At 37.9% G+C, this 16,553-nt stretch overlaps 1 protein-coding gene across 4 annotated transcripts in view; it reads left to right on the top strand.

Moving 5' to 3' along the window:
- The window catches only part of PREX2 (phosphatidylinositol-3,4,5-trisphosphate dependent Rac exchange factor 2), a 270,321-nt gene that overhangs the window by 52,756 nt on the left and 201,012 nt on the right, over positions 1-16,553 (top strand). For 2 of the 4 annotated variants that reach the window (XR_006409186.3, XM_026495929.4), the window contains exons 2-4: positions 11,493-11,564; positions 12,911-13,033; positions 15,436-15,540. Coding sequence is in view for 3 of the 4 variants with exons in the window: in XM_026495929.4 (XP_026351714.1) it covers positions 11,493-11,564; positions 12,911-13,033; positions 15,436-15,540 (300 nt within the window). In the remaining variant the exon portion in view is untranslated. Of the gene's footprint in view, positions 1-7,761; positions 7,928-11,492; positions 11,565-12,273; positions 12,418-12,910; positions 13,034-15,435; positions 15,541-16,553 lie in introns of those variants that run through there. The other 2 variants (XM_044382804.3, XM_044382805.3) reach the window with 2 other exon arrangements.

Raw genomic sequence — 16,553 nt, forward strand, 5'->3', positions numbered from 1 at the left:
ATGCCTTGAATTATTTGTTTTGAAACCAAGGAATTCTCTTGCAGTTAACATTAGTTGGATTGACTTACTGTTAAGAGAGGAGCAGAGACAGGGAGGCAGGGGGTTTACCCTTTAGTTTTGTTCTCTCTAGTGTTAGGAGTAATTAAAACCACAGTAGCTATAATGGAACTATGGCTGTGGTTATAGGAGTAGTAGCGGAAATACCATTTAGCATGTATTTGGTCCTGATTATGCACTCGCACTGTGCAAAGTGCCAACAAAAATTACCTCTGTGAATTCTCTTCACCTCTCTGTGAGATAAGTACTATTATTATTTTTTTAGAAAAGATATATTTATTTATTTGAGAGAGAGCAAGTGAGAGAGAAACAGAGCGCGTGTGCACGTGAGGGGGTAGGGGCAGAGGGAGAGAGAGAATTTCAAGCAGATTCTCTGCCGAGTGTGGAGCTGGATGTGGGGCTTACCCAGGACCCAGAGATCATGACCTGAGCCAAAACAAAGAGTCAAGAGGCTCAGCCAACTGAGCCACCCAAGCACCCAAGATACTATTATTTTTAAACTAATTTAATGTGTGAGGAAATGGAGGCTCAAAGCCTTGGCTGCACTCTATGCCTACCAGACATCCTGTGTCTGCATAGGTGTGTGGGTAGGTGTTTATAGCTGTGTTGGGGAGGATTAATTTTGAGGGGTTCCAAAACAGCTGACTATAAACATTGGGTGCTTCTTAATCTTATTTATTTAGTTGATTTTCCCCTAAAGTTTAGTGTATCACTGGCCATTCCGGAAAGAGACATCAATCACCCAAAACAATACAAGGAACACAAGATCATCATGAATCAAATGATACTTGGAATATATAAGCCAAGAAAAATTTATTGCCAAAAAGTCACTTTATTAAAAAAAATATTTAATAGTTTAAAATAAAGGACATAGAGTTTTTTCAGTCTTCGAGAAAACTAATTGTATCACATTAGAGTTAACATCTAATGTAATTATGAATTCCTTGGGAAACGAGATGGTTAGTAAATAGGCACCAGTTTCCTTAGTGTTTTTCATTCAAGCTTTTTCTCTTCTCATCTGGGGACTTTTTCACTCAAATACTTTAAGACCAAATGCCATTTTAAAACTTAGAACTCTGGGGGTGCCTGGCTGGCTCAGTCAGTAGAACACGCGACTTGATCTCAGGGTGGTGAGTTCGAGCCCCACGTTGGGTGTAGAGATTACTAACAATGAATAAACTTTGAAAATAAAATCAAATAAAACTTAGAACTTTGGAATGATCAGTTTTAAAGATTTATAAGAGCCAAAAGGGCCTTGGCAAAACCTCAAGATTATATGTTGTGCCACCCAGGTGCCCCTATATGTTGAAAATTAAAAGGGCTGCAGAGATTTCTAAGTCACAAAAATAAGTAAAATGAATTTTATGTAAATTAGGTAACAATATGTGTGAGAATAAAAAACACTCAACATTTAGTTTTGGTGTGGGGGTAACAGGGAGTAGTGATGACTGTAGCAAGTGAAGGGAACATGTGGTTGCTTTTGCTCCAGCCTTTCGCTACCACTCAGAAATGTGGAACCTGGGTTGATTTTTTTTCCTAGTGTTTGAAGAGGGACTGTAATTATTGATTTTTATGTAAATGTTCTTATTTCCTTAAACAGTAGCAGTTGAAACCATGTTTTAACCAATTGTATTATGTTAAAAAATACCTCTACTGCTTTTGATCTCTGCTTTAAACTTAACTCATTGCCTTAAGTCAATGGAGGTTACATATCTAAGAAAGATGGCTACTATAAATCTGTTTTTATGGGCTGAGCAGTGAAGATAAGATGGTAGGAATTGAAATCGCAAAAACACGTAAGAGAAAAACAAAAACTTAACAAAATCACAAAAGCTTTAAAAATTGACAAAAAACACACTTCAAGAAAGCTTGCTTTTATTATGGTATGTTGTTGAAATCATCTTAATAAGTTTTCTGATTTTTACTTTCCTTTTAATAATTTTATGCAACATCGTGATTCCATTGAGCATGGTTCTGGTTTCTCCTTCATCTTCTGTCCATTTTCACTAGTGACTTTCCAGCCACCTAACTATTAACCATCTTTAAAATCCTGCGGTTTGCGTGTAGAGTACTGATCACATGCTGACCCAGTATGAATTCTTTCCCCTGAAAAGTCCTGAAGAGCGCAATTCTGTCATGCTGCTTTTAGCATATTGAGATCAAACAGAAGACATTAAATAATGTTTTAATTACCCTCAAATCCTGGGGAAGTTTCAGCCAAGTTTAAAAAATATGGATGTATGGTGAAAAATTATCTTCACCTAGGTGTCGGTGCTGTTAATTTTGAATTAATAGTTGTTCTGAAAAAGAATAGAACATCTTTTGGTGGGAAATTGAGCAGATATTAACAGGCTCTCAACAAATATGACATAATAAATCTTTTTGGTTCTGAATCATGAAAAAACGTCAACATTCCAAGGGTTTTGGCTCGGGATATTGACATACTGTTTGGTACCACTGTGATCTCTTCAGGCATCTATCTGAGTAACCCAAGGTGGCATATATTTTCCTTTGATGGTTTGTAGAGTGATAGATGCCCAAGAGGGTTAGTCTTCAGTGCTACTGAACTACTGACAAATGATTTATTATTCTATCAGGTTTTGGAGTTTTGTGTGGATGGAATGTTGTCATGGCAGTCTAGGGACACACTAATATCTGTTTCAAAGATGAAAACACGCTGCCCCGACATTTTCTGAAGGGTTATACAGTCTTGTGGAGAGCAGACATGCAAACTGAAAGTAATTTATAATTGTTGCTCATTGTGTCTGAGTGGAAAATACATGACAAAGGGAGCTTTAAGAAATCTACGTAGTCTGAAAAGAAATTTAAACATGAATTCTCCCTAATTACAATTTTTATAAAAGTGTGTTGGACTTTTTACTCATAATCTAACAAAATTATAGAAATAAGAAGATACATGGAGAAATATGGGACATTGCCAAAGCTCAGGAAAACACAAAAATTTACTTATTTTTATAATGTAGCCTGGAGAGGTTGATAATGCAGAAGCTTTTAGCCTCAAATTTGTGAATTTCCTTAACACTGCTATAGGTATTTTGGGATTTTATATGCCAGTGGTGCTCCACTGTGGGGCTGCAGAGTGGGCTTGTGGCAATGTATAGAGACATTTTGGGTTGTTGCAACTGGGGCTGGTAGTTGCTGTTAGCATCTAGTCGGTGCAGGACATGAAACTCTTAAACATCCTACATGTACAGGGCAGACCCCACAACCAAGATTGTTCTGGCACAAGTGTGAAGAGTGTTAATGTTGAGAAATCCTGGTATATGGTGGTGAAAAAGAAAAAGATTATATAATATTCTTATATTCCAAGTTGCTGATGAATATTTGGGAAGATAATACACCAGGGGAATTAATACTACATAGTCTGGTGGTCTTTAGAAACAAAATCATCTAGTGAAGAAAAAATTCTTTACTTTTACCACTAAAGGTTATTGAGAGCTTACCAAGTGCCAGGCATTGTTAGAGATCCTGGGGAAACTCGAGTGAAAAAACAGACAGACTCGCTCTAGGACCAATGTGGGAGACTGGTAAACAAACAAATACATAAAATGGGACATGAAGGAGCAGGGAGTGCTATAGGATAAATAGAGTAACGGGGTAGGGAGGGCATGGTAGGGCTTGGGAATGGGAACACTAAGACTGGACGGCCATGAAAGACCTGAAGCTTAGAACTGAGTGACAGCAGGAGGCAGCTGGATGAAGAGGATTTTAGGCAGAGGAAGCAGGTGGTGAAAAGATGCCAAGGTGGAAGTAGGCGTGGCTTGCTGGGGAGGCGCAGGAAGGTGGTTGTGGTTGGGCAGTGGTCCAGAATGGGGAAGCGGGGATGAGACAGAATACGAGAGGAGGGAGGGTCCAGATAATGCTCATTTCTTTTTAGGCTGAATAATATTCCATTGTCTGGTTGTATTTATCCATTCACTTACTGAAGGACATCTTGTTTGCTTTCAACTTTTGTCCATTATGAATACAGCTGCTATGAACATCCAGGTGCAGGTTTTGTTATGGATAAATTTTCAACTCATTTAGGTAACTTCTGAAGAACACAGTTGCTGAATTGCATGGTAAGAACATTTATGGTAAGAATACGCCAAACTGTTTTCCAAAGTGGCTGTACCATTTTACATTCCCACCAGCAATGAATGGGAGTTCCTGATTATTCCACATCCTTGCTAGTCTTTGGCACCTCAGTATTTTGGATTTTGTCCTTTCTGATAGGTGTGTAGTATCTCATTGTTATTTTAATTTGCAATTGCCTAATGACAAAAGATTTGAGCATCTTTTCATATGCTTATTTGCCATCAATATCTCTTCTTTGGTGAGGTGTCTGTTCAGATCTGCCCATTTTTTAATTTCGCTGTTGACTTTCTTCTTGTTGAGTTTTACTAGTACTTTGTACATTTTGGACAATAGTTCTTTATCATATTTGTCATATATTTCTTAGGGGAATACTTTCTTCCAGTTTGTGGCTTGTCTTCTCATTCTCTTGTCATTCACAGAGCAGAAGTTTTTAATTTTAATGATCTCCAGCTTATCAGTTATTTCTTTCATGGATCATGCCTTTGGTGTTGTATCTAAAAATGTCATCACCACAGTCAAGGTCATCTAGAAATTTTCTTCTATGTTAATTCTAGGAGCTTTATAGTTTTTGCATTTTACATTTGGGTCTGATCCGTTTTGAGCTAATTCTTCAGAAGAATGGAAGGTCTATGTCTAGATTCTTTTTTTTTTTTTTTTTTTTTTGGTCTTTTCACTTGTGAATGTTCAGTTGTTCCAGCACCATTTGTTGGAAAGACTATCCTTTTTCTATTGTATAGCCTTTGCTCCTTTGTCAAAGCTTAGTTGACTATACTTGTGTGAGTCTGATTCTGGGCTCTCTGTTGTATTCCATTTATCTATTTGTCTCTTCTTTAACCAAATCCACACTGTTTGATTACTGTGGCTTTATAGTAAACCTTGAAGTCAGATAGTGTCAGTCCTCTGACTTTGTTCTTATTCTTTAATATTGTTTTGGCTATTCTGAGTCTTTTATTCTCCATCTAAACTTATAATCATTTTGTTGATATCCACAAAAGAACTTGCTGGAATTTTTATTAGAGTTGTGTTAAATCTACGGATCAGATTGGGAAGAACTAGCATCTTGACATTATTGAGTCTTCCTATCCATGAATGTGGACTATCTCTCTCCATTTATTTAGTCTTTTTTGATTTTTTTTTTTAAATCAGAGTTTTGTGGTTCTCCTCCTAGTGTACATATTTTGTTACATTTATACCTAGGTATTTCAATTTTGGAGGTGCTAATGTAAATGGCATTGTATTTTTAATTTCAAGTTCCATTTGTTCATTGCTGGTACAGAGGAAAGGGAGTGACTTTTGTATATTAACCTTGTATCCTGCAACCTTGCTATAATAGCTTCTGAGTTCCAGGAGGTATTTTGTCAATTCTTTTGGATTTTCTGCATAGACAATCGTATCATTTGTGAACAAAGACAGTTTTATTTTTCCTTTGCAAAGTATATACCTTTTATTTCCCTTTTGTCTTATTGTATTAGCTAGGAAATACAGGACAATACTGAAAAGGAGTGGCGACAGGAGACATTCTTGCCTTGGTCCTGATTGCAGTGGGAAAGCTTGTAGTTTCTCACCATTATATATGATGTTACCTGTAGGGTTTTTTAAAAAGATTTTTTTTTAATAATTTTGAGGACATTCCCTTATATTCTCAGTTTACTGGGTATTTGTCATGAGTGGGTGTTGGATTTGTCAAATGCCTTTCTCTGCATCTGTTGATCAGATCATATGATTTTTCTTTTTAGACTGGTAATATGATGGGTTTCATTAATTGATTTTAGAATGTTAAACCAGCTTTGCATACTTACAATAAATTCCCCTAGGTTGTGGTGTACAATTGTTTTTATACATTTTTGGCTTTTATTTGTTAATATTTTGCTTAAAACTTTTACATTTATTTTTATAAGAGATATTGGTCTGTAGTTTTCTTGTGAAGTTTTTGGTTTTGGTATTAGGGTGATGCTGGCCTCATAGAACAAGTTAGGAAATGTTTCTTCTACTCCTGTCTTCTGAAAGAGATTATAGAGATGTGGTATAATTTATTCCTTAAATGTTTGGTAAAATTTAATAATTATTATTTGTTTTTTCAAAAATGTGTAGATATGTTTTTATTATTATAGTAAATTCATTGCTCAGTTTTAGCACCTAGCTTCTAATATGCCAAATATGTTTATTATATTTATTGCATATTGTCTGTCTCCCCCCACTAGAATATAACCAGAGATTCTTGACAATTTTGTTTATTGATATATTTTATATGCCTAAAACAGTGGTTCTCAATGTGTGCTTTGCAGCCTTTGGGGTTTTATCAAATCATTTTGGGGACTATGTAAGGTCAAAACTATTTTCATGGTAATACTGAGACTTTATTTGCTTTTTTTCCCCCCACTATGTTGATGCCTGCACTGGTGGAAGAAAATCAGTAGTGTATAAAACTGCTGATGTCTTAGTGTGAATCAAAGCAGTGGCAGCAAACTGTCCTAGTAGTCACTATATACTTCCCTGTCCTCACTCATGGGGGAGTGGCAAGGGGATGCCAATTTCACTTAAAGCTATAAAAATTATTAATTTTATTAAGTCATGACTCTTGAGCACATGCCTTTTTAATATTCTGTGTGATGAAATGGGAAGCATACCTAAGTACTTCTGCTGCATACTGAAACATTATGGTTGTCTCCAGGGATAGAATTTGTGATTGAGTTGCTATGGAACATTATATTTACTTGAAATAACAAATGTGAGATAAACTATCGTTTCAGTTTCAGGGCATTTGGGTATTTGGCACATAGTGTTTTTAAAAAAAGAATGAAGTAAGCCTGTCACTTCAAGGAAAACAACTGATAGTATTTGTTGATGATGATAAATTCACGTTTGCAAGTGAATTTAGAGTTTTGGAAAATTTATGTCAATGAGCTCTATACTTTCCTAGTACTTAAAGACTTTTCTAATGAGTTGGATACTGATATTAACTAATGTGATGTAGGTTTTGTTTGATATTAAATAACAAAATGTGTTAATATTTTGAAGATACGTATAACCCCCGGTGAATCATTGCTAAAAAAATTTACAGCACCAGCATAGATAATAGATCCCTGAAAATTGCAAGAAAGATCAATTGGTTTTAATGCAACAGGGTATGAAAAGTTCACTGCTATGGTTGGTTTCAGATTAGAAATCATGACTAACCTTTAAGAAACTACCACTTATTGAGTTTTGGTGTTGTATTAAATAAGAATATCCACAACTATCGGAAAATGTTGTAGCAATGAACACATCTGTGTGACTTTTGAGAGTCATCTAATGTGCCTGTCTGACTGATGAAGACTGGGGGAGGACAAAAATGATTTGAAGGAGATAAATTAGTACATCAAAATTATAAAATAAACTGGTGCATTCTGAGAATAAAATTCATCATGCACTTTGTCTTACTTTTTGAGCAAGCAGTGGCCTAGACGGACAGACATGGAGGAAGGGAATTGCTGTCTTCTCCCTCTTATATCTTCATGAGTTTTCTTTCTTCTTTTGCTTTCTTGGTAGCACATTTGTGGCATTTTTAGCTTTCTTAAACTTTAAGTAATGTATGACATTTATCCTGTTTTACCAAATACACTATAGAAAGAAAACAATATGGAGGAAATTGAAGAGAAGATGAAGAGTTCTGCTCTCTGTGTAGGAAAAAAGAAGCCTCTGACTAGAGTGACATCTTGGAATGTGTTGTGTAATCATTGTTAGGGGAATGCTGGCAAACTGGATTCATGCTAACACACTTACAAGCTGAAAGGTACAAGGAGGGGCCCCTGGGAGCCTCCCTTCCTCCAAATGCAACTTAGTCTGTCTTAGCTCATTGGTCTCTGCACTCCCTAGCCTCCAGAAATTATTATGCCCCATTTATGCAGCCCAGGTTTGATTTTCATCGTTGGAGGGAGGGTCCTCTGGTGGGATATCAAGAACACCAAATGGCAGAGTCAGAGGGTATTGTGCACAGAGGGAGTTGACAGAGTTTGAACGTCAAGAAGAAATAATTGAATCCATTTTCTCTATTGAGACTCAATTACTTGTTTCCTCAAAGTCTGTTTCTTTAGTCTTTGAAAGAATAAACTTAAAGGAATGTTTATCAGATGTGGTCTCTGGACCAACTGCATCAGAATCAGGTAGGGAACTTACCCAAAATGCAGATTTCTGGGTCCTCAACCAGTCTGGTGAATCAGACCCTCTGGGGGTAGGGAGCTCTGCATTTAGAAGAAACTCTCCAAGTCTTGTGCACAATAAAAAGCTTGAGAACCACTGGCATTACAAGCTTTTTCCAGTACTTAGTTTCAATGTATTTGTATCAAAGCGAAGATGATCTAATTCTGATGAAATTCTGGACCAAAGGGAATGAATGAATGCAGAGATAAAATGGCATATGAAATCCCTCATGTATTTTTGTTTTTAGGGCATTAATGCTTCTTTGACTGATCGGAGAAAAATTAAATGCTCCAATTACAAAGTCTGAAGGGACTTTGTAGATGCTGGTTGTTAAAAGAGGATTCTGAAAGCACGTTATTTTTCTTTATCTTAAGGAAAGAAGACTTACACGTTTTGTCAAAAATGTGTTTTCGTGATTTTGTGCTCTAGGCAAACTATCTGAAATCTGCCTGAACTGTGTATAAAGGAAGCTCTTAGGAAGATAAATGCTTGATCAGAAATGCTAACAAGTTCCAGGTTTTCTTTCATATACAGTTAAACAAAAAGTTCTATGTTGTCACAGAGGATAAGAAGATAAAAGGTCAGATGAAGATACAGTTTACTTTTTTAGTTTGTATGTTCCCTTTTAACTCATATTTTGATTCATTTGTACTGCCTCCTCACTTTAATTTATGGGCTTCAGAATGTGACTGAGCTCAGTTCATGAAGAAAAGGTTTATAAACGTAGAGGTGAACTTTCAGCTTTCCTTGCACGAGAGGTTACCTATTTACTCTGTGGTCAACACGAAATGTAAACTAGGCGACTACACCACCATGTTATTTTAAGACTAAATGGAAAGAACTAACGGAGCATTTTTGGTTTGAGTTTATGGAAAATATTCAATAGAAACAAATCTAAAATTAAAAATTAGACTGATACTAATTAAAATGGGCAAAATCAGAAAATTCAAAATCTCTCTTCATTAGCAAGGATATACCTAACTCTAGATAATAGTTCAAAATTCATATCTCATGTATCCAATAAAAAAAAATAAGGTGACATCCAATACTTTCTTATTTGATTTATTTAATTCAGCTGATTATTTCATTCTGTTGAGGCTATTAGAACTGATGTGGCTTTGTATTTATAGACTGAAACATGAACTGATTGAATCAGGAATAGAGATGGGGCTGAAGCTAATGCTGGGAATGAGATCCTATGGCTCATTTGTTTTGTTTCATTTAAATACATAGTATTTTCTAATTTGCATGTGCCATAATATAATTAATTCCCTTATTGATGGGCATTTAGGTTGTTTCCTATGTTTCCACTTTTGTAATCAATATACTGTAACCCCTTGCCTGAAAGTTTTCTTAGGATAAATTCCTGGAAGTACAATTGCTGGGTTAAAGGGAATGCCCATTTGAAAATTTGAGATATATTATCAAATTGTTCCCAGAAATGTGCCGTTTTATACTCCCCCCGCTTTTTTGGGGGGGGGGAGGGCAGAGGTAGAGGGGGAGAGAGAATCTTAAGCAGGCTTCATACTCAGCACAGACTCCATCTCACAACCCAGAGATCATGACCTGAGCTGAAAGCAAGAGTTGGACACTAAACCGACTGAGCCACCCAGCCACCCCTGTGCCATTTTAGTACTCTTACTGTCAGTGTCCTTGAGGGTGATGACTTTGGAACATTATGAACAATACTGGGTTTTCTTAATCTCTTAAATCTTTGTAAATATAGCATGTCAAAAATGGTATTCTTACTTTCATCTTCACTTGTTTGATGTAGTATCCAGAGATTCCATGGAGACTCTGTGTGCCCTGGGAATTGGTGAGCTGTGTAGTCAGTCATACCCTAACTTGGCTGTGTACTTCAGTGCCTGAAGTTCTTTTTTTTTTTTTTTTTTTTTAAAGATTTTTATTTATTTATTTGACAAAGATAGAGATAGCCAGCGAGACAGGGAACACAAGCAGGGGGAGCGGGAGAGGAAGAAGCAGGCTCATAGCGGAAGAGCCTGATATGGGGCTCGATCCCACAACGCCAGGATCACACCCTGAGCTGAAGGCAGGCGCTCAACCGCTGTGCCACCCAGGAGCCCCTGAATTTCTTAAGACATAAGACAAGGGAAGCAATGATTCACCTGGTCACTAGGTAGTTAACGAACAATGTCTTGAAGACACAAGCCAGATTTGCTGGATGGAAGGTCACTTCTCCTTTTCCTTCCAAACTTTTTCTTTTAAGATCCAATATAAATAAGTCTTTCTACTCTTCTTTTCCTTTGCAAAAATAATAGCTTATTTAGTCATGGGTCCAAGCTTAATGACTTATTAAGAAGAGGCCAGATCTTTGAAATACTACGGAACTTATTTGCCTACCATTTTTCTATGGAGAGCCTAGACCTGATCCCAGAAATACAAAATCTGGCCTTCTAAAACTTGGGAGGGGGTAGGTAGGAGGGGAAGGGAAATCCTTCCATTCCTTCTTGAAGAGTCACTTTCTCTCTCTTTCTTTCCCTCTCTATCTCTTCCTCCCTACCACCTTCCCTTAGTTTCTCTCAGTTCCAAAAGGGCCAATTCTAAATTTTTCCCCACCCCTTTTTTTTCTAATCAGAAATCCCATTTTTTCATTAGATTTTGGTCTTTTGTGCTTCACAAGACTTAGAAGTTTAGGAAACATTTGACTCTTAAGTGTTTACCACAGAACGTTGAGATCCTGCTGGATAAGTTATCATATACGTGACCACTTTTGATCCTGCCCCAAAACTCTGACGGATATAATTCCCAGAAGGGAGCCACAGTGAACCAGGGTTTCACCTTTTACAACAAAACTATTATTCTCAGTAGTTATTGGATTTTTAAACTCTGGCTTCCTATAAAAGATTTAGTTCTGATCAACACACTGTTATTCTTTTTTTTTTTTAAAGATTTTATTTATTTATTCGACAGAGATAGAGACAGCCAGCGAGAGAGGGAACACAAGCAGGGGGAGTGGGAGAGGAAGAAGCAGGCTCCTAGCGGAGGAGCCTGATGTGGGGCTCGATCCCATAACGCCAGGATCACGCCCTGAGCTGAAGGCAGACGCTTAACCGCTGTGCCACCCAGGCGCCCCTACACACTGTTATTCTATTAACCTAAAGTTGCCTTCATAATATCTTTTTTTTTGTTTCACGCAGGCATTCTTACACCGAATGAATCAGTGTGCCGCATCGAAAATTGACAAAAACGTAACAGAAGAAACAGTGAAGGTGAGGAGGCACAGTTGGCCCTCAACCCAAGCACACGTTCCCCTTTAGCTAAAATTTCATCTGTGGGATGTTACTTTAGGCTCTTCAGCTTCTCCTCAGTTCCAGTGTAAGTGCTGCACCAGACACTTGTGTGGGCCACCCTGAGAAAAAGGGAAACGAGGGTTTGGGAAAAGAAACAGGGTGATGAGGATGGCGTAGAAGAAGTGGAGCGATTTTTTGCCAAGGCCTTAAGGACAGTTTGAAAAAAGGAAGAAAGACAAACCCAGGACAGAGAACCTCAGCGTCTGTGAGAGGGAGGGAGCAGAGCCATGCGTGAGCATTGCCGAGGAGGCTTAGGAAGGCAAGATGCGGACAGATACACTTCCAGTCCCTGATCACCAAAGAACAAGCGATTTGGATGGTTCAATGGTGCAGAAAACGTCTGCATAATATCTTCAACTCAGAAACAGACGTTTAAACCTTTCCTTTTAGGCTGCAGGACAGGAAAATGATGAGTTTTGTAGAGGGGGAGGAGGTAAATGAAAATTAATTGCAGTATTATTATTCATTTAAGTTGTATAAATTATCATTGGTATTTATTTTTGGTGCTGATTTGCCGTTTTATTTTACTAAAAATAAAAAAAAAAAATTCCCAAGGATTTTATAGGCCCTTCTGACTATTTTTTTCATAAATTAAATACTAACTTTCAAATTCTCCTTACCACGGGAGCATTTCAGTTTGTGTGCTTGTGGTCGCAAGCAAAGGACGCTTATTATTCAAATGGCTTGAAGATACTTCGGCTCTCATTTGGGGACTCCAGACAGAAAAGAAGGTTCAGGACCTGTGGCTCAGGGAGGTCAAGAAGATTGCCAGGTTCTGTCTAGCTCTTCACTTTGCCATCCAGGTTATCCGCTTTGCCCCTGGGCTGGCTCCTCTTGTCGCTGCAAAATGACCCTGTAGCTGTCCCAGCTGTCACTTCCAGACACAGCTCCTTTCCAGAGGGGAAGAGGGCTATCCATTCCAGGATACTCTTCCGGAGAGCAAAGAAGCTCTTGCCCCCAAAAGCCTGCTAGCAAATCTGCCTGCACTATGTTACCTGCCGCCCATTCTCACTAATGGGGTGGGGACTGTCATGCTTGGGTTTAGTCACTCAGGCTTTTCCTGAGAGCCAGGAATAGGTTCCTGGTTCCCAGAGCTGTGTGGGAGTGGAGAGGATGTCCAGACAAAATTGGAGCTCTGCCCTCCGGGTGGGCGGAAAGGATAGCTATGCCCTGAAGTTTGCAGCTTGGAGAGAGCATACTGTCCTCTCATGGGCTTTTTTTTAAAAACCTGCTTCACTATTGCACTTACTTACATTTATTTGTAGATGCTGTTCTCAAACATCGAAGATATCCTTGCTGTACATAAGGAATTTTTAAAAGTCGTGGAAGAATGCCTACATCCAGAACCCAACGCTCAACAAGAAGTGGGAACCTGCTTTCTTCACTTTGTAGGATCAATTTCTGTTTATTTTAAAAGCTCTGCCCCCCCCCCCCCCCCCGATTTTAAGGTTTAGCTTTTGGCACAGTAGCATGTGAGAATTCAGCATTAGAAGTAAAATGTGACACCAAAAGTTTGGGGTCTTTTAAGGCCAATGAAATCTTCCACTGAGAGCCAGAAAAGGGGTGAGGGCCTCACATCATCCATTTTATTCAGTGAAGAATAAACAGCCTTTTCTTTTTCCCAACAAGTTGCTTCGCATCCTCTGTAGCTTTGAATTCTAATGAATATTCAGGCTGTTCATAATGAATGGATTTTTATGTTTCTCTCAAACATAGAGCATTTCCCTTTTGAGACAGAAAATCCTTACTCTTAGAATGGCATGATGAACCTTTTGTGAGTCAGCATGTTCCCTTGTTAATCGGCTGGTGACAAGCCTGCCGGTGAACGAACCCTGTCACTCTAGGTACACAGACGCCTGGGTCTCAGTGTTTCTCAAGGGTGGTTTCTCAGAAGGTCATACTGAGTCGTGCCGAAGAATAACCAGTCAGTCCTCAGTTGTTTCAAATTACACGTCAAGCTCGTTTCTGTCTGTTTGGACATGATAGTTGATAGTTGTTTCAAATTACACGTCAAGATCATTTCTGTCTGTTTGGACATGATAGTTGAAATTATTTGCGTAATTGATTTATAAAGTAAAAAGTCACCTATAACATGAAAATTGCTTTCGGAACTAAAGCTCATTCATACCAAAAAAACCCGAAAAACAAAAAACAGTGCTGCTCTTTATACCCTTCCACTGATGCTAATTTTCAGAGCGCCCACCTGAATTCCTTTCTTTACCAAGATGCTATATAATTAATGTTTTATTTAAAAATGCATGAGTATTTTGTCATAGAAATCAATTTTTGTTTATTTTTATTTCTATTTAGCTTTTAGAAAGGTAATTAATTAGATGTAGTTTCTAGGTCCGTATTCCTATATGTAATGAGCAAACTCTGCATATGTTCTTTATATAATCAGGAAATATTTCATAAAGGTAATTAATATTAAATGGAGAGAGGTTCCTTGGCAGAGGAAGATCAAGCCATGCTTTCCTTGGGCATGACTGGAAACCATACATGTTTGTGTCCCCTTAATCCAGACTATTCCTTTTCATGAAAGAATTAAAATCTTCTGCCAGCTGGAGTATTTGCTTTCTTAGTCCAGGGCTGCACATGGGAATCTTGCACCCTGACATCCATTTCCTCAGTAACACACTATGAATCTGTCATCCATGAATTTAGCTAAACTATTTCTGAAGTGTTGTTTCATTCTGGGTCATACCGTCTCTTGAAATAAGTAATTCAATATATTTTGTACTGGCTGTATAGAATAGTACTCAGTGTTGCTTTCCAAATGCATGTCTTGGAAATTTCAGGGGACACACTTCTGTTCTAATATTTGATCGATACATTTTCTGTGCCTTCCTCTTATTGGTACCATTTGGATAGATACCAATTCTAACCACTGAGAGAAAATCTAATGATGGGAGGATGCTTGGACATCATGATGGTGAAATTACTCCCTTTTTGAAAGTACCCCTTCTGTGGCAAATACGAAGGTTGTTTATTTTGTTCCTACTCTATCACTTTAAGGAACAGCTCTAACCATTAGAAGATCTTTATGTTAATCCTGAATCTGCCTACCACGGCCCATCTTGATGGCCCTGGCAATTTCTACCCCGTGGTCTTAGTTTTGTGTTTTGGAGCTACAAAGAGTTGTAAGTCTGTTACAATATGACAGCTACCTGAAAGTAGCCACCTTATTATACTAACAAATAGTTACACTTGAGATGACTTCTCATATTTAGTGTCTCCAAAGCCCATCATGATCTTAGTCACTTGCTGTTGAATATTCTGTTTGTCCGTGTGCCCCCTCAACACAACTGTCCAGATCGGTGCGTTAGTGTGCTGCACGGACCCTGTCTCTCTATTCCTGTATGATCTGGCACATGCTTTTCCCTCTCCCTAAAACGCTTTCTTCCCTCTCCCTGCCTGGGAATGATGGATTCATCTCTCTGAACCTTGCTCAGTTATTATTTTTTCTTTTTTCTTTTTTTTTAAAGCTGTATCTGAATCCTCTCAGGAAAGCTAAGTACTCTCTTCTCTATAATTTGTTACCATTTGGCTCATTTACTTACTATTGCATATATCATACTGGACTCTAGTGAATATAATCTGTCTTTTTCCCTAGGCTATTCTTCATGGATCAGAGAAAATTGATATATAAAATGTACTTATGTACATACACACAGTAGAGCTCCCAAAATACAATAAACACTTAATCAAGTTTGTTCACAAACATCACGCAGATTAATCTTTCCAAATGGCTACTAACATGACTCTAACTTATCCTTATTCAAATTCACAGAAAGACAAGTTTCGTATCTATGATGAATATTGTAGTAACCATGAGAAGGCACAAAAATTGCTTCTTGAACTTAACAAAATAAGAACGATCCGCACATTTCTTTTGGTAAGTATATATTTAACTGTGACCATATACTGTGATTTGTTGATAGGCTCACTGAGGAGCCAAGGACTAGCATCGATGTGCTGTAAAAACTACTCATGGGGCAATGCCTTAAGTGTGTCCAGGCTAGGAGACTAGAGTCCTTTGGTAAACCTAAGAAGGGAGAGCTGGCAGAGCTTGTGGATGGGAAAACACTGATAATGCCCTCTCCTGGTTGATTATGAATTGTTTGTGAGAACCACAGATTCCTAGTGAGAGAAGACATTTATGCCAGAGTTCATCATCACTTTTATATCCCTCAGCTCCCTAGGGTTTCATTTACTTCTGCTAAGAGAATTGTAAGTGGGGCAGTCACAGGAAGGAAGTAGATCCTGGGTATGGTAGAAAATAAATTTAAAGATTGACCTTTCTCCTACATACATTCCTTATTCACTTTGCAAAGAAAGAACAAGAATATATATTTAATTTCTTCAGGATAGCACAAATAAATGCATATTTTGGTAGTTAATTTTGGATGGTTTAATTGCCAGTGAGGACCATATTGTAAGTATACTATTCAATAATATCTAGCAAATTGTGGAGAGGAGCAACCATCCCCACTACCCAGTTATAGAGATTTCCAACACCCCAAAAAGTCTCTCATGCCTGCTCACAGCCCATCTCTACAACCACCATGAACTCTAGGCAATCATTGATTTACTTTCAATCTCCATAGTTTGCCTTTTCTGGACAGTTCATATAAATGGAATCCTTCAATGTAATCTTTTATGCCTGGCTTCTTTTACTGAGTAAAATGTTTTGCGGTTCGTCCCCATTGTAACATGTATCCATATGCCATTCGTTTTTTTGTTGAATAGTATTCCATTGTATGGATGTACCGTTATTTTGTTTGCCCATTTGCCAGTGTATGAACATTGGGTCAGCGAGCAAGTATGATTAATGATGCACCTTGAAGATCCTTTCAGAGAGAGGTATTTGTACGGAAAAGGCAGGAAATGTCCAGTTTGAGCTATTTG

This window comes from Ursus arctos, unplaced genomic scaffold (assembly GCF_023065955.2).
Source record: "Ursus arctos isolate Adak ecotype North America unplaced genomic scaffold, UrsArc2.0 scaffold_6, whole genome shotgun sequence".
In the NCBI taxonomy this organism is placed as follows: Eukaryota; Metazoa; Chordata; class Mammalia; order Carnivora; family Ursidae; genus Ursus; species Ursus arctos.